At 37.8% G+C, this 18168-nt stretch overlaps 2 protein-coding genes, 1 long non-coding RNA gene and 1 pseudogene across 3 annotated transcripts; 3 read left to right on the top strand and 1 right to left on the bottom strand.

Moving 5' to 3' along the window:
* The first annotated feature begins 2 nt into the window (after positions 1–2).
* On the top strand, positions 3–1116 carry LOC147924672 (uncharacterized). The gene is made up of 2 exons (XR_015586972.1): positions 3–217; positions 282–1116. It is a non-coding gene; the product is annotated as an uncharacterized LOC147924672 (long non-coding RNA).
* Positions 247–1218, bottom strand: LOC104758130 (1,4-dihydroxy-2-naphthoyl-CoA thioesterase 1). Its single transcript, XM_010480949.3, has 2 exons — positions 803–1218; positions 247–729 (listed from the first exon to the last, which is right to left on the bottom strand). Exons 1-2 carry the CDS (start codon positions 926–928, stop codon positions 385–387), a joined length of 471 nt encoding a protein of 156 aa, XP_010479251.1. The 5' UTR covers positions 929–1218; the 3' UTR covers positions 247–384.
* Positions 1219–5634: 4416 nt separating this feature from the next.
* On the top strand, positions 5635–6283 carry LOC109130031 (uncharacterized). Its single transcript, XM_019239220.2, has one exon. The coding sequence runs from the start codon at positions 5708–5710 to the stop codon at positions 5942–5944; it is 237 nt and encodes a 78-aa protein (XP_019094765.1). The 5' UTR covers positions 5635–5707; the 3' UTR covers positions 5945–6283.
* Positions 6284–14063: 7780 nt separating this feature from the next.
* Positions 14064–17667, top strand: LOC147924673 (uncharacterized; annotated as a pseudogene).
* The last annotated feature ends 501 nt before the right edge of the window (positions 17668–18168 follow it).

Here is an 18168-nt window from a genome sequence, read left to right on the forward strand (position 1 = left end):
GTGGTGGTGTGTCTACAAATGGCACATCTGACAAGCATTTCTACCGCTACTACCACATCTTGTCTCTACAAATACAAGCTGTCCTAACAGATACAAGGGAAGCACATGACACTAATTAAAGTTTCCATCTTTTTTTTTTCAGGTCAAACAGATCCCAATGAAGAAGGACAGCAGTCAGCAGCCAATGTTTGGTTCTGTTTCTGTTGCTAAAAACAAGGTAACATAGACGTTTTTGGTATCACTGTCTTTACCACTTTAAAGCTTTATCATCAAATTTTCAGAAGATGAATGATACATCATAGATACAAGTAAAAAAAACGAAGCCATTAGTAAAGATTACACAATCACATTGGAGACCTAAAAAAAAAAAAGGCTGAAGAAACTCTACAACTTTGCAACCATTCTAAGCGCGTCTGCAGCATCTTTGGCGTTATCAGGGATAGGAAGGTTACAGATAAGTGTGACTCTAGAGGAAGATATCAAGATTTTGTTAAGTTTATCTTTCTCTGTTGTTTTCCATAGCTTGACTTCCCAAACCTGAATAGTCTTGCCTTTGGTTACAGGAGATGCTTCGGCGAAGACAAGGTCACCAAGATCAGCACTCTTTAAATGGTTGATTGAGAGTTGAATCCCAGCTACCCTTTTGAAACCAGAAGCCATGTGAGCTCCCATACTTGCTAAAGACTCCGCGATCAAAGCAGATACACCACCGTGTAACACCTTGAAGGCCTTTGAGAAAATTGAAACAAAATCCTCAGAATTTGGGGATAAAGAATAAATCAATTGAAGAAAGAGGAGAAACCTGGCAACAGTTTGGAGAAACGGGAAGACGACCAGTGATACGTGTGGGAGATAACTCATCGAACTCGAAACCGAACATGTGAAGCGCAGGGTCTACAGTTTTGGTCTTGGACGATTCAGAATCCATTTCTGAGTGCTCTGTTTCAACGAGAGAGAGAGAAAGAGTGGTAGGTAAGGTGTTGGGTGGTCCGTGGTTTAAGAATTGATAAAAGAGATGGATTAGATTTGTTTAACGTCAATGGAGTCTCGAAGACGTAAGTGTGTTAAAAACGTTTTAGTTGAATGAGACCTTATAATGTCCAAAAGCTTTCACAATTGGGTGTTGGTGAGACGAGTCTTTCGGACAAGAAGAGTCGCCTCGTATTGGTTGAGTTTAGATGTCTAAGATAAGACGCGCGTGTCGTTCTTATTAGACACGTGTGAGACGTTATTGTCACTTTGGTTTAATAGGCGGCCTCTAAGGCCCATTAATAAGTGGCACAAATTTTTCATTTTCCTCCTTTAATAGAACTTAGGTAGATCTACGCAAATTAAGATGAAAAATGCCTTAAAGAAAGTTGATATTTCAAAGAAAAAAACGTAAAAATGATACTCCCTCTGTAACAGAATAGATGATGTTGTAGGATTTTATTTTGTATCAGAATAGATGATTTTCTATATACTTTTATCAATTAATACTAAGAAATTGCAAAGTTCAAGAATCATTAAATGAAAATTTAAGAGTTTGATGAAATATTATTGGTTAATTATAAAAATATATTATTAGAAATAAATAATACACTTATTGTTAAATAATAAATGTTTTTCTTGATTTATGTAAAAATCCTAAAACATCATCTATTATGATACAGAGGGAGTACTAGTTTTCTTTTTGTTTAAGAGATGGAATATTTATAATCTATATATATATATATATATATATATATAGAGGAATAGGAAATAGATTTCGAGAAGAGAAGAGGAATACGATTCGATCAAATCAAAGATGGCCTAAGCTTACAGTAGATCTATCAAAGTAGGTTGAATTCTTAGTGGATCTATCAAAGTATTATTATCCTCTTATTAGATTAATAATATCAACTAATCATCTATATATACATTTTTAAAATACATTTTGGGTTCTACCCTTTTATTTGTACTTATTTACAAAGTTAAATCCTAAATTTTTTTCCAAAAATAGCATTATCAGATTTTGTTTCCTAAATAGTTTATATACCATTCCAACTAAAAAAATACAGCATAATTAATATAGAAACAAAAATTATGATATATTTAATCGCACCTTCTATTATGTATTGAAAATATTCTATCTCTGAATCTTTTGCAAACAAAGAAAACAACTATTTGATTTCTATTTTATTTTCTAAAACCTGTGAGATTTTATTTTTAACATAAGAAGAACTTCGATTCACATTTATTTAAATATTATAATTAATATATATAAACTTAATAAAATTTTAAAATATTACGAATATGTAAAATTAAAAAATATTAAAATACTATATTCTATGGTTATATAGTAGATGGGTTATAAAGAGAGACATGTTGGAATTAATAAAATATCATTAAATCTGTGCTAACACGGGTTATATCCTCATTTTATTATTTGTCAACACTATTAATATCAGAATATTTGACATATAAAAATTAAGTTAATTTAACTAAGATTGTGTAAAATAATTATATCATTAGGAAAATGTGACTTAATCATAGCGTAGCATTGGCCACAGGTTCAAAATTTAACATGGTTTCCCCCGGCCCTAGGAGATTAGTCTTTGGGCCTAAGAAGCCTTTAGGATCACTTCTGAGCTATCAAAAAAAAAACTGTGACTTAATCATAGCGTATAAATGACTTACGATGTACTTAGATCCCTTATTTTTTGTTATAATAATTAAAAATCAAAATAGAATCTTAAACACTAAACAAAAAACTTGATATAACAAACAAATGGTCATGAAGTATATTATGTGTTAAAAAATTAATATAAACATTTAGGCCCACAAACGGTCAGGAAATTTAGTTATTCCTCTATTTTGAAAAGATCCAATATTTAACAAATAAAGATAATATAAAATATAAATAATAATAAAATTATATTCACGCGGTGTACCGCAGGTTAAAATATAGTCGTATCTCAATAGCCTTTTGTTAAGCTATTTTATATTATAGCTTTTTTTTTTTCAACCATTGGGCCACAATAAGCCGGCCCTTTAGCCAAGCCAAATTCCTGCATTCGTAGGAAGCAGGACTCGATCTCTGGTGTGATGGTGCCTTCTTCAATTAGACTTACCTCATGTCACTGCACTAAGGTCACTTCACATATTATAGTTTTTTTATCCACGAAGCATTAGTACCCTACACATTTTGTTCGATATGTATATTAGTAGAGAAATAGATTTTAATCCACGGTACATAATTTTTATTATTATATATATATTTCTATTGTATTTGTTTGTAAAATATTAGATGTTTTGTAAATAAAGGAATAACTAAATGTTTATATTAATTTTTGCCGTAATACACTTCATGACCTTTTTTTGGTTATATTTAGTTTGTTTTGTTTAGTCTTTGAGATTATATTTTAATTTTTAATTATTATAACAAAAATAAGGGATCTAAATATATAGTAAGTAATTTATACGCTGTGATTAATTCACATTTTTCCTAATGATTTAATTATTTTACATAATCTTAGTTAAATCAAATGATTTTATGTATCAAATACTCTAATATTCGTAGTGTTGATAAATAATAAAATAAGGATTTAACCCGTATTAGCACAAATTTAATAATATTTTATTAATTTCAACATGTCCTTTTTATAACTCATCTACTGTATAACCATTTTATATAGTATTTTAAACTTTTTTAATTTTACATATTCGTAATATTTTAAATTTTTATTAAGTTTATATATCTTAATTATAATATTTAAGAATCAAATGTCACAGGTTTTGGAAAACAAAATGGGACTCAAATTGTTGTTTTTTTCGTTTGCAAAAGATTTAGAGATAAAATATCTTCAAAACACAATAGAACGTTTGGTTAAATATATAATAGTTTCTGTTTCTATAATGATTTTTTTTGTTGAAATGGAATGTAAAATATTTAGGAAATAAAATCTGACGTAATGCTATTTTTGAAAAAAGGTTTAGGGATTTATTTTGTAAATAAGTACAAATAAAAGGGTAAAACCCAAAATCTACTTCAAAAATGTATATATAGATGTTTTGATAAATAAACACCCACTAAAAATTTATAATAACGAAACGAAATATTAGACAGAAAATTTTAGATAATGGTTCAGAATCATTATAAATAGGACTAATATGTTTAAGAAACGAGGTTATATGGCGGGAAAGTTTGGGTCGATATTAATATAAATTTTAAATATTATTAATTTGGTGCCACAACAAAGATAAATCATCATTTTATTATTTTTTAACACCATCAATATTGAAATAATATACATATTTAAAATAATTAAATTATGATAATGTAAAATACAAATTGTCGTGCGGTATACCACGGTTAAATCTTAGAATTAACAATCAAATATAACTATATAAATACAATCTTAAACACTAAATAATCTAAATAAGTTAACTAATAATTATAACTGTAAATTTAATATTTTTGGTAAAAATATAGTTTTGCAGTGTACCACGAATTAAAATATAATTGTACGAACAAAATTTAAAGACTAAATAGAAAAGAAACATGGGGCATGGATTCTTTACTGGCCGCGGGAGTTGTTTGTCAGGTTTTTGAGACGGACTATACTGAGTTAGTTGCGATGGTGCAGACGCCGGACGATTAGTCCGCTTTTTCGAATTTGCTGGAGGATTTTGCATTACTCCGATCTTCTTACCCTTCCTTCACCCTAGTCAGGATCCCACGAGACATCAATGCTAGGGCGGATTATCTGGCTCGGTTTTCAAAATGTTTAATCTCTGAATCTTCTTTTGTAAACTCTTATCCTTCTGTTTAGGCAACTAATCGTGGAGTTCTCTTTTAATTTATTAATGTTTGGTTGGAAAAAAAAAACATGGGGCCATGGTTCTCAATTAGTAAGTGGGTTAGTGGAAGTAAAAATATGGATTTAGTTTTTTAACAGATTTTTTTTTGTTCAGTTTCTTTTACACGATGTCTTTGTTTTTTAGATTAAAAAATTATATATTAAAATATGTAAAAATCTAGGTGGCAGAATTTTATTAGCCATGTGAGAAGATAAAAAGATACTATATGCACCTAAAAAAGACGGAAGTGCTTAAAATGGAAGAATCAACTAATAATTAACATATAAATATTAAAATATAGTTGATACGTGGTGGAAGTTTTATGTGTTCACAAAGAGTGTTCTGTACATGGCAACAGGGATAATATTTCACGGCCGAACTTGTTTAATAAAAAAAAACTAAAGTTCTCTCAAATTATTTGTGCTGCTCTCGTGTTTATATAAATAATTTAGACAATTAATTAAAATCATGTGTAAGTTTAGTGTTGTATTAATAAGGTGATAAATCCTAAATTCCTAATGTTATTTGTATGTACCATATAGAATTGAGTTTTATTTCATATGCATGTATCCCTACTAAAAGTGTGTAAAGATGATGGTTTTCTCTGATCTCTCTTTAAACATTCCGTAATTCCGATACATTTTCTCTAGACATCACGCTATTTTATAAACCCAATTTTTTGATTCATTAACTAATACACTAGTCTAAGTACAATTATTCTCTTGTATTAGTTAATTATTAGGATATGTCTAAAACATACTACTATATTACCAGTATCTAAGAGTTTGTTCAAATCACAATATCATAGCTACTCCTCCCCTCTCTCTAAACCCTAAACTTACTAACTCTCTTTTCTCCCCCTACCCAACAATAAACGTGAAAATTAATGGGAGGTCACGGGAGGAAGAAGTCTTCATCATCTTTTTCGGCTATCAAATCATTGTTTTTGCGTTGTTCAAAGGAAAGAGACAATTGGAACGAAGAGAGCGTGAGCAATGTTAGACCAAGAATCATGACCACCGACGATGATGGATGTTCTTGGATTGCTGAGCCTTGTATTGATAGGAGGGCCACAGCTTTTATTGCTAAGTTTCACGATAATCCAGTACAAGATCCTGATTAGAAGGCTATTGCAATTCTGTTTCCGGAGAGTCCTCTGAGTACTCTCTCTACTATCAATTGGAATTTAGCTTTCGTGGGTGTACTATATAACATCCCATATACGTATAACCTTTTTTTTTTTTTTTTTTTGTCAAAATACTTGATCAATCTCATAAAACCAAGTACAAGGAGAAGGATATACGTATACGTATAACCTAAGGATAAAATTTCACGTGAATAGGTGCTCTTCCACATTATAACATAAGATTTAGGGAAATATCGTAAATTTATAAGATGAATATTATGTTACATGGAGTGTATTGGAATTCACGAAATTAATATTCGACTGATTTTTGAGTTATGATTCTCGGTTAATATTTAACTACCAAACAGATTGAGATAATTAATGTTTTCAAAATTGGTGTGGTTGGAGAATGAAAATGTTTCATTTTTGTGCAGTTCCTTGAAACGAAATGTTTCAATTAAGCTTTTAACTTGAAACTTGGTGGTTCTCTTCTCAATCAACAGCACTCACACTACTACTCTATTTACCTTTAGAAAACAATGTCTCATGATTCTGTTAAGATTGTCACTACTTTCAACAACTTCTTTAATTAATGACACTAGCTAACACTATCCTTTTCATCTCTAAATCTCTCAAAATTAACAGTTTCATCAAACCCTTCATCATCCTCTGTTTCGTTCCTTAGACCAAAACCTGAAACTTCCCATTTTTCTCCAAGGCATGAATCCCCGAGGCTGCTGAATCCTCAGAGGTGTTTCTGATAGAGAAACGTGATTCTAGTAATAGAGAAACGTCATATACCAATGATTATTAATATTTCTATTTGATGCTATAGGGTTATATTATTTCCTTTGTTGTGTTTTAGGAGATGTCTATGTATGTGATATTTAGCAAAGAGTCTATTATATAAGAATTAGGTTTAGATTCTATCGGCATTGTCTTGTTGGAGAGAACTACCTTCTCTAGTAGTGCTCTTGCTCTCTTTATCTTTCAGTTTCTTCATTATTATTAGGAAAGAAGATGGCTAACTACACGAAGTATTGGAGAATGCATAGTCACACATGCCAAGTATAATATTGTATCCTCAACTACACGAAGTATATGTATTGCATGACCACATGCATGAAGTATATGACGTTATGTGGTCAACACCATAGACATACAATCCGGTACACCGGTCGAATAATTCCGGCTAAGACCGACGTTGACTCCGGCGTTGACCAACATTGACCAAAAAAAATTGTATTTTAATTTTTTTCTATGAAAAAATAAAATAATAAATTACTATATTAAATTATTTATGAACTTTCATGATTAGAAAACATTCTATTCAATATCTAAATATCTTAGATTTTTGCAAATGTCCTTATATTATATATTGAAAATAATTATGTATCATTATATTTTATCTATTAAAAGTAAATAGTGTTAATTTTTTTGTTATTGTTTACATGTTATTAGGAGTATGTAAATTTTTTTTATACCAAAGAGTATCTAAAATTTTGTATACTCTTTACCATGCAAATTTTAAAGTAAAGAGTCATATACTCAAATCTTTTGCATATTATTTTCTAATGAAAATAGTTGAATTTGATTTTATTGATTCTTGTAGTATTTAAAATTTTAAATAATATGATGATCAGAGATTTATATATATATAATCATTAATAATTACATATGTTATATATATATATATATATTTCTTGAAAATAATTATTAATAATTTTATTTAACTATTAGTTTAGCTTCAAAAATAAAAGTAACTAATTATAAGAATGAATACATTAGAGATATAGAAATAATTAGATATTGAATAGAATGTGTTTTCTAATCATGAAAACCCATATATAATTTAATATAATAATTTATTATTTTGTTTTTTAATAGAAAATATTAAAATACAATTTTTTTTTGTCAATGTTGGTCAACGCCGGAATCAATGTCGGTCTTTGCCGGAATCATTCGACCGGTGTACCGGATTGTATGTCTATGGTGTTAACCACATAACGTCATATAGTTCATGCATGTGGCCATGCAATACATATACTTCGTGTAGTTGATGATACAATATTATACTTGGCATGTGTGACCATGCATTCTCCAATACTTCATGTAATTAGCCATCTTTTTTCCTTATTATTATCTGAATAAAAAAAATATCTTAAATTCTTCTGTTATCGATCCCCCAAACATTTCTTCAGTTTCGTGACGGAGTTATCGGCTTATTGCTAGTTTAAGTCTTATGCCATCAGCCAACAAAAATCTTAAAAGGCGTCACCATATGAAAGTACCAACAAGTCAACAACATATGACATATGAGTAAGAGCCACAATGCCAACTAGAAAAGTCCATTTCCTTATTTAACATAGAGCTTTCAGAAAATTATCCCGCCAACACATTCAAGAAAACAACAAAAAAATGGAAAACCTTAAGATTTTTGATGATCATGAGCTTCAATTGTGATAAGCACAGAGCCTATCCCGAGTGATAAGAGATAAAGAAGAGATAATAGAGGAGAAATAAGAGATAATAAGAACAGTAACCAGATTAAGATGAGATAAGGTAGAAGAAAGCAGATAAGAGAAATTATGCTTGATTAAGATATCAATGTAGTAAGATAAGGAAACCCTAAACAGTAGGTTCCATTTAAATACATCTTCCAAAATTAAAACGACAAAGTATTAGATAATAGAAACATTTCACTTCCTAAAGAGTCTTTTCCACACTTAACTCTCTTTAGCCACTTTGCTTCTTCTCCCACTTCCTTGCTTTTCTTCCACTTGTCCTCACTTTCTTTCTCATGAATGCCAAGGGGATTCTCAACCTATCAATACTCTCTCGAAGTGAACTAACCTTGTCCTCAAGGTTAAAATCTGGAAACTGTTGCACGATCAAGGACAAAGGCTCCCACGTAGATTCTGACTCCGGTAATCCCTTCCACTTCACCAAAACCTCAGTAATCTCCTTCTCATCAGTGCTTTTGCGAATATCCTTGAGGGTCTCAGGTTCTGTAGCCCATTCCAGCGAAGGTGTGAGGATGGGAGGGATCTCTCGAGCTGTGTGAGTGTTTGGAACTGCGCCCTTCAACTGAGACACATGAAATGTAGAGTGAATCTGACAGTCTGTAAGCAACTCTCCCCACCTATTCCACAATCTGATAAGGGCCAAAGTAACGTTGAGCCAGCTTCTCATTTCTTCTACGGACCAGTGAATGTTGGCGATAAGGTCTAAACTTGAGATAGACCCAATCTCCAATCTGAAACTGCACGTTCCGGCGTTGTTTATTTGCTTCCTTCTGCATCTTCAGTTGTGTCAACTCCAAATTTTCCCTCAACTCGACTAGCAGGCTATCTCGATCCTTCAACAACTCCTCCACATGAGCATTTTGGGTCGGAACATCCCCGTATCGTAGCAACTTTGGTGGTTCCCTGCCATAAACAGCAAAGAAAGGCGTGTTCCTGATAGAAGAATGGTAAGAGGTATTATACCAATATTTCGCCCAAGGTAGCCATTGTGCCCACGAGGTAGGTCTCCTGCTCGTATAGCACCGCAATAAGGTTTCTAAGCAGCGGTGAATGGATGCTTAAGACCGATGAAGTGTGCATACTTGGAAAGCCGATCCACTACTACCAATATGACGTTGAATCCCTTTGACTTAGGCAATCCTTCGACAAAATCTAGACTTATGTCAGTCCAAATCTGTTTTGGAATGGTCAGGGGAGCCAGCAATCCCGCGGGAGATAGAGTGGAGTACTTGTTCTCCTGACTCACCTGACATTTGACAATGAACTCCACGACATCTTTCTGCATTCCTCTCCAGTAAATCTCCTGGATAAGACGCTTGTAAGTCTTAAACGCTCCTTCATGTTCCCCAGTAACACTTGAATGAAACTGCTCTAAGAGCCGTGGAATAAAAAGAGATCTGCAGGGTACTACCAGTCGTCCTTCCTTCAATAACATCTCCTTCTCCAGACTGTAACCACCCTTCACCTTTTCCCCTCGTTTCAGCTCCTTGAGTATTTCTCCCAGTTCCATATCCTTGGAAACCTGTTCCTTCAACTCCTTCAGATCAATCGTCAAAGGAGCCACCAGTGTCAGTTGGAACAAGGTTTCTGTCAGAGGTCGCCTAGAGAGAGCGTTTGCCACCCTGTTTTGCACCCTCGGTTTATATTCTATTTTGTAGTTTAGACCAATCAGTTTGGCTGCCCACCTCTGTTGAACCGTTGAAATCGCCTTCTGATCTAAGAGGTGTCTTAAGCTCTTCTGATCTGTCTTGATGACAAACTCCTCCCCTATGAGGTAATGTTTCCACTTTGTCACTGCCTTAACGATCACCAGCAACTCTCTCTCGTAAACCGACTTAATACGCCCCTGTGAGGAGAAGGCTTGGCTGATAAATGCTACTGGTCGCCAGTCTTGAGATAGAACAGCTCCAATTCCAGCCCCGGAAGCATTAGTTTCAATAGTAAACTCCTTACTAAAGTTCGGCAACACCAATACAGGAAAACTCGTTACTGCCTGCTTTAAAGCTCGAAAGGCTTATGTTGCTACTGGTGTCCACACAAAGCTATTCTTCTTCAGCAAGTCAGTCAGGGGTCAAGCAATTTGACCATAGTTCTTAACAAACCGGCGGTAGTATCCTGTCAACCCGAGGAATCCCCTCAACTCTGTTACAGACCTTGGCTCATGCCAATCCACCATCGTAACAATGTTCTTAGGGTCTGCTGCAACTCCATCCCGCAAAATCACATGCCCTAAGTACGAGACTTTGGTTTGGCCAAATGAGCATTTCTTCTTGTTGGCATAAAACTGATTTTGCTGCAAGAGTTTGAGAACTAGTTGCAAATGCGACTCCACACTTGGGCTGTATACTAGTATGTCATCGAAGAACACTAGCACAAACCGTCGTAGGTAAGGCCTGAACAGATCGTTCATGACATTTTGGAATGTTGATGGAGCATTGGTGAGCCCAAAGGGCATAACCAAGAACTCATAGTGTCCCTGATGCATTATGAAGGCAGTTTTCTCCACATCGTCTCTCCTAACTCGGATTTGATGATAACCTGATTTTAGATCCAGCTTGGAGAAAAATACGGCTCCATTAAACTCATCCAGAAGCTCTTCAATCCCCGAAATAGGGTAGCGGTCAAGGACTGTTACCGTTTTTAATGCCCGATAGTCTACACAAAACCTCCATCCTCCATCTTTCTTCTTAACCAACAAAACAGGGCTCGAATAAGGACTCACACTTGGCTTGATGATATGAGCTGCCAACATCTCCTGAATGAGCTTCTCTATCTCGTTTTTCTGCACAAAGGAGTAGCGGTAGGGTCGTAAATTGACTGGTCCTGCTCCCTCCTTGAGAGTAGTTGTGTGTTCACTGTTACGGACTGGAGGAAGCCCTTGAGGCATTTCAAACACCGAATACCGCTCAAGTACCCTTTGAACCTCTGGCAACTCCACTGTTTGTTGTTGCTGCGTCTTCTCAAACAACGAAGTTAGCTCCAACATGTATGCCACTCCTTTTCTACGAACCATCCTATCCATGGAGTTAATCGAAACTTGTGCCTTGCTCAAGGAAGGATCACCTACGATGATGACCCATAAGGCTCCAATCTGCCAACCAAGTCGTTGCAATCTCCAGTTTGTTCTGGTATCACCAAGAGTGGTTAACCAAGAGTATCCCAATATGATGTCAGTGTGGCCCAAGTCAAACAGCAGGAAGTCTTCGATGATGACAACCTCCTGAATGTCCAACACCAAACCAGAACACTTGCCTCTACCTCTGACGATCTGACCCCCAGCAATTCGCACACCAAAACTTTTATTTTCCAAAACCTTCAACCCCAACTCCTGTTTACCATTGATCGTTCCCAGCATACGCATCGACCCAATTATCTCCGTCACCATCTCAGGTTCATCCCCAAGCTCCTCCTGGTTATGCACCGCATTCTGGACCTCCATCACAAGCTCAGGTGTATCCTCTCCTTCGTCAACCTCCAGGCATTTCAACTGTTGTTGCCTGCATCGATGTCCACTGAACCATCTCTCTCCACAATGTCTGCAAGGGTTAAAACCACTGCCTGTATTAGTTTTACTCACCGGCTTACTTACCTCAAACGGTTTTCTCGACGACTATCCTTGTGGTGTATAAGAGGTGTTGCCAACATGTCTTGCCTGTGAACACGGTTGGTACCCCGAGTTTTCGCTCTCCTGAAACTCCACCATGCGAGCCATATCGAACATGGCATTCATGTCCACTGGTCGACTACGAAGCACCGGATCCCACAAGCTCTTCTTCAATCCCTACAAGAAGGCGGACTCCAACACATCATAAGTGATTTGTGGTAACTCCACTGAAAACTCCTCGAACCTTTCACGATACTCATGAAAGGTTCAGTGGATGAGTATCGTGAAAGCCAAACCGATCCAAAGCCGAACAACCCCTACTAGGTTTGAACCGTTCCTTGAACTTGTCCCGGAAGTCCTTCCAAGTAGTAATACACAACCGTTCCTGAGATTTTCTCCACCAAGTGATCCCCGAACCAGTCAGACAAGCAACCGCTTCATCAATCTTTTCATACTCAGGTGTTTGGTTCATGGAAAACCCTTTCTTCATCCGGAAAAGCCAATCGTCAGGATTCTGACCTTCAAACAGCGGTAGATCGACCCTTTTCTGTGGTTCAGCAACCCAATTGTGTGGGTATTCGAACCGTTGAGCCACCGTCTGCGTCGTCAGGAGACTCTCCATTCGTTGCAAGGGCTGAGGAGCTGGAAGTAACCCGTCGGTTCATGAGGCCACTGCTGGAAGCGGTAACAACCCATCGTTCGGTCGCTTCGTCTCGAGAGGTAAAACCCTCTCGGTTCGTATCGGTTCACAGCTTCCCGAAGCAGTCCCCGAAGTCTGAGAAAGAACCCCTGTGGTGGGGGTCGTGAACAACGGCGGCGTAGAGCTGCGGTTGTCCCCAAATATCATCGTCTGCATCATGGCATTCAGATTTTGGATCGATTCGCGCATCATAGCCATCTCTCTGTCATGACGAGCTTCTCTCTGCTCCACTGTTTCAGCTGGTTGTGGTGTATCAGGCACCACGCGTGACTCGAGTTATGGTGTGTTCTGGCGTGGATCTGGAGTGGCCGCTATTTCTCTACAATGATGAAGCACCAAATGATAAGCATAGAGCATATCCCGATAAGAGAGATAAAGAAGAGATAATAGAGGAGAAATAAGAGATAATAAGAACAATACCCAGATTAAGATGAGATAAGGTAGAAGGAGGCAGATAAGAGAAACTATGCTTGATTAAGATATCAATGTAGTAAGATAAGGAAACCCTAAATAGTAGGTTCCATTTAAATACATCTTCCAAAATTAAAACGACAAAGTATTGGATAATAGAAACCTTCTTCCTAAAGAGTCTTTTCCACACTTAACTCTCTTTAGCCACTTTGCTTCTTCTCCACTTTCTTTCTCATGAATGCCAAGGGGATTCTCAACCTATCAAATTGCAAAAAAAAAACACTCGCTGCTCAACGAGAAAATTGAAGCTCTCTTGAAAGTGGAACAAGACATGGATTTGAAGATGGTAGAATCTTCAGAAAAGTTGAATCCAATTGAAGTGTTTGTTCTTAATTTATCCTTCAGACTTAAGGCTAAAAGATTCAGAGACTATAATCACCTTTCCAGTCGCAATTGGGTTCCCACTGTTTTCTTGTAATACGAATTTTTCAAATACAAGTGGAGTCCGCGAACGTATTAGCACAAATCAATGTGTTAAGCTGCAATTACAAAAAGCTTAACAAAATCAGTATTGTGATTGTTACGTATGGCCCTGAATAGAAGTGCGAAAGACAAACAACAACAAAAACCAACATCACCACTCTTCAAGCATCCCTTGCTTTTTATGTGTTTCCTTGTTGTGCGAATCAACATGGCTCACTATAGCATATATCTCACAGTTCCCATGAAACCCATGAATGTAAATCTCTTAGCTTCGTAACCAGCTGTAATAATAACCTACATAAGACAATAATTGGCAAACATAACTATTTGTAAGGGTGTGGTGTTATTTAATGCTTGTAGAACAATACTAATAAATTTCAGAGAAAAAGAATGATGACTAGGGTTTTGGGTGATGAGGAGGTTACGATGATGGATGTAGGAGATCGGGATCGGCCGCTGGGGGTTCCGCCGGGGGATCCACCGGACGTTCAGCAGTCATGGGCGCAGAAGGTTGTAGGGGGGAATACTGGTGGCCGGTTGAGAACGGAGGAGTTACTTGAGGATGCGTTTGTGGAGGAGAGGGTTCGTTTAGAGTTTCCGGCAGGAGAGGATGGTGAACCAGTTCTCACTATTGGAACAGAGGTCTTGGAGGCGATGAATGGATTATGGAAGAGGTGTCTTGTCGTGAGGGTGTTAGGAAGGCACATCTCCATTCCGGTGGTGACAAAGAAGTTACGGGAGTTGTGGAAATTGAAAGGTTCAATGTATTTCATGGATCTGTCTCGGCAATATTTCATGGTCCGGTTTGAGTTGGAGGAGGAATACCTTGCAGCACTTACCGGAGGGCCATGGAGGGCGTTTGGGAGTCACTTGATGGTGCAAGCATGGGATCCTAAGTTTGATCCTTTGGTGGATGATATCGTTACTACTCCAGTGTGGGTTAGGGTGTCAAATATCCCTTTTAACTTTTACCATCAAGCGATTCTGACGGTGATAGCAAAGGGGCTGGGGAAACTAGTGAAAGTCGATTTATCGACTTTGAACTTTGAAAGAGGAAGGTTTGCTCGATTATGTGTGGAAGTAAATCTCCACAAGCCGCTGAAGGGCACTATTATGATTAATGGAGATAGGTATTTTGTGTCTTACGAGGGTCTCACGAACATCTGTTCGCTTTGTGGAGTTATTGGTCATGCTGTTCACACTTGTCCCTGGAGAATTGTAGAGAAGCCAGTTGCGGTGGTTCCTTGTGTGACAAGAGAGAGCCCTCCAGTGGTGGACCAAGAGGCAGAAGGTTTTACGACTGTCCGACGGTCGAGTGGGAGATCGGGGCCACCGTCTACAGCTGTTCCCTTCACTGCCGGAGGATCACAAGGAGGATCGGGAAAGAATCTGAAGGAGATCGCGATCATTAATGATCCCGAGAATATCTCGGTTTCGAATAAGTTTGGTAGTTTGGGAGAAGATTGAGATCTTCCAAGATTGACGGGGTAGCGTTTTTTTTGGAAGCAAATAAGAAAAACATTTTTTTTTTGAATAATGTGGTGGAAGGAAAGAGTGGGACTCAAGTTATAGGAAAGCAAGGAAATGGATCCATTTGGAAAGGTAAAGGGGCCGTACGGGAAAGCCCAAGAGAAAAGAGAAGTGGGGGTGCAGCTAATGGGCTGAAGCCCAAGCCCAAAGTAAACAGGCCATGAGGGGACTTGTCTTTGGTCCAACAAGAGGGGAGGTGGAAAGATCTGAATCCGGAAAACGACTACGAGTGGAGAGGATTGGTGTTGGTCGGGACGGAGGTTGGTTTGATGGGAATGGTCAGATGGAGATGGGGATTGCGGAGTCTGGATCGCCGCGAGTTGATGAAGGGGGATCGATTGACTCGGCGGGGTTGGAAGAACAACAGCGGTGTATGGAGCTGGCTGCGATTGGTGAACCGCCGAAGGAGATGGTGGGAGAGCATAAGGCTTAACAGCTCGCCCCGGTAATTCGTTTGTTGCATTGTATAATCAGAATGAATTGCATATTCTGGAATTGTCGTGGGGCTAATAAACAATTTCCGAAGGTCTATTCGTTATATGTTGAAGAAACATAAAACTGATGTGTTAGCTCTATTTGAAACACATTCTAGGGGCGATCGAGCGCAGTGAATATGCCAAAGATTGGGATTTTATAATTCGATAAGGGTGGATGCGGTTGGACAGAGTGGAGGGATCTAGTTGTTATGGAGGTCAGATGTGGGGGATGTTGAGATTTTACAAACGTCGAATTAGTTAATTTATGCTATGATCACAAAGGATGCAGAAAAGATGCATTTGTTTGTGGTATATGCTGCTCCTTCTGTTAGTCGGTGGAGTGATCTATGGGAGGAGCTTAGTGACACTATGCAGCAGATTACAGAACCGATCATCATTGGGGGGGATTTTAATATGATTGTCCATTTGGAAGAGCGATCTGGTGGTAGTGGCTGTTTCTCTGCAGATTCAGTGGAGTTCGGGGAATGGATTAATGCTCTTTCATTGATTGATATGGGTTCAAGGGAGCCAAATTTACCTGGAAAAGAGGACGTGAGAGAAGAACCTATGTAGCGAAAAGACTGGATCGTGTTTTATGTTGTGCGAATACACGGTTGAGATGGCAGGAAACCACGGTAACTCACTTACCTTTGCTTTCCTCTGATCATGCCCCATTATACCTTCAGTTATGCCCGGAGATTAAAAGAGACCCACATAGACGGCCATTCCGGTTCGAGACGGCTTGGCTAACTCATGATAGTTTTAGGGAGCTACTGGCTGCTTCCTCGAACAATGACCTGTCAACTCCGGAGGCATTAGTTATCTTACGGAATAAGCTGAAACGCTGGAACAGGGATGTCTTTGGGGATGTCCAGAGGAGAAAGGAGAAAGTTATGGAGGAACTAACAGAACTTTAGAACCAGTTGGAGATGCATCAGACGGATGATCTCTTGGAGAGGGAGGTAGTGTTATCCAAGGAGTTTGATATGATTTTAGAACAGGAAGAGTTGTTGTGGTTCCAAAAATCACGGGAGAAGTTTATTGCACTTGGTGATAGGAACACACGATACTTTCACACCTCTACAATAATCCGTAGACGACGAAACCATATCAAAATGCTGAAAGGATACGATGGTAGATGGGTTTCTGATCCTAGGGAGATTGAGGAGTTGGCTATTGCATACTATAAGCGCCTGTATTCGATGGAGGATGTGGACCAGGTTGTTGCGAAGTTGCCAGCTGAGGGTTTTGCACACCTATCAGAAAGGGAGACCTTACAGTTTCGCAAACCTTTTACAACATTAGAGGTTGAAAGTTCAGTGCGAAGTATGGGGAAGTATAAAGCACCAGGGCTGGATGGATTCCAACATGTGTTTTACCAGGAGTGTTGGGATGTAGTTGGTGAGTCTGTGGTTCGTTTTGTGATGCAGTTTTTTGAGTCTGGAGAGTTGCCTGACCATATGAACGATGCTCTTGTGGTGTTGATTGCCAAGGTTCAGAAACCGGAGTCCATTAAGCAGTTTCAACCAATCAGCCTGTGTAATGTTTTGTTCAAGACTATTACAAAGGCCATGGTGTTAGGGTTGAAGAGTGTGATGCCTTTGTTAATAGGACCAGCCCAGTCTAGCTTCATCCCAGGGAGATTGAGCACATACAATATTGTTATCCTCCAAGAAGCAGTCCATTCGATGCGACGCAAGAAGGGAGAGAAAGGCTGGATGTTGCTCAAGTTGGATCTTGAGAAAGCTTACGATAGAATAAGATGGAATTTTCTTGAGGATACCCTTCAGGCTGCGAGGTTCCTGAAGCAGTGGATAGACTGGATTATGAGATGTGTTACAGGTCCCTCGATGAGTATACTCTTGAATGGAGAAAAACTGCTTCTTTTAAACTATCTCGTGGACTACGACAGGGGGATCCCTTGTCGCCGTATCTCTTTGTGTTATGCCTTGAACGTCTTTGTCATCAAATTGATCAATCCATTGAGCTGAAAAAATGGAAACCGATCAGTCTTTCAAGGGGAGGGCCAAAACTCTCGCACCTTTGCTTCGCAGACGACCTTATTCTTTTTGCAGAAGCGTCTATAGCTCAAATAAGAATAATTCAAGAAGTTTTGGAGACCTTTTCTGTAGCGTCAGGCCATAAAGTGAGTTTGGAGAAATCACAAATCTTCTTTTCCAATAATGTCAGTCGTGATATGGGGAGGGTGATTAGTGAGAAAAGTGGTATATGACGTGTTTGAGATCTTGGCAAGTACCTCGGAATGCCTATCCTGCACAAGAGAATAAATAAGGATACTTTTGGGACTGTTATTGAGAGGGTGTCGTCTAAGCTGACAGGTTGGAAAGGTTGGGTTTTGGGTTTAGCTGGGCATATAACTTTGACGAAGTTAGGGTTGTCCTCTGTCCCTGTTCATAAAATGAGTACTATCTTGCTGCCTAAGTCCACTTTGTCAAAGCTGGATGCTTTATCGAGGGCCTTTATTTGGGGGA

The sequence above is a fragment of the Camelina sativa genome, chromosome 17 (assembly GCF_030686135.1).
Source record: "Camelina sativa cultivar CO46 ecotype springtype chromosome 17, ASM3068613v1".
Taxonomy (NCBI): Eukaryota; Viridiplantae; Streptophyta; class Magnoliopsida; order Brassicales; family Brassicaceae; genus Camelina; species Camelina sativa.

Coding starts and splice junctions, on each gene's coding strand:
- LOC104758130 (XM_010480949.3), bottom strand. CDS start 928: ATGGATTCTGAATCGTCCAAGACCAAAACTGTAGACCCTGCGCTTCAC. Junction 730..802: donor TTTCTCCAAACTGTTGCCAG/GTTTCTCCTCTT, acceptor ATTTTCTCAAAG/GCCTTCAAGGTGTTACACGG.
- LOC109130031 (XM_019239220.2), top strand. CDS start 5,708: ATGGGAGGTCACGGGAGGAAGAAGTCTTCATCATCTTTTTCGGCTATC.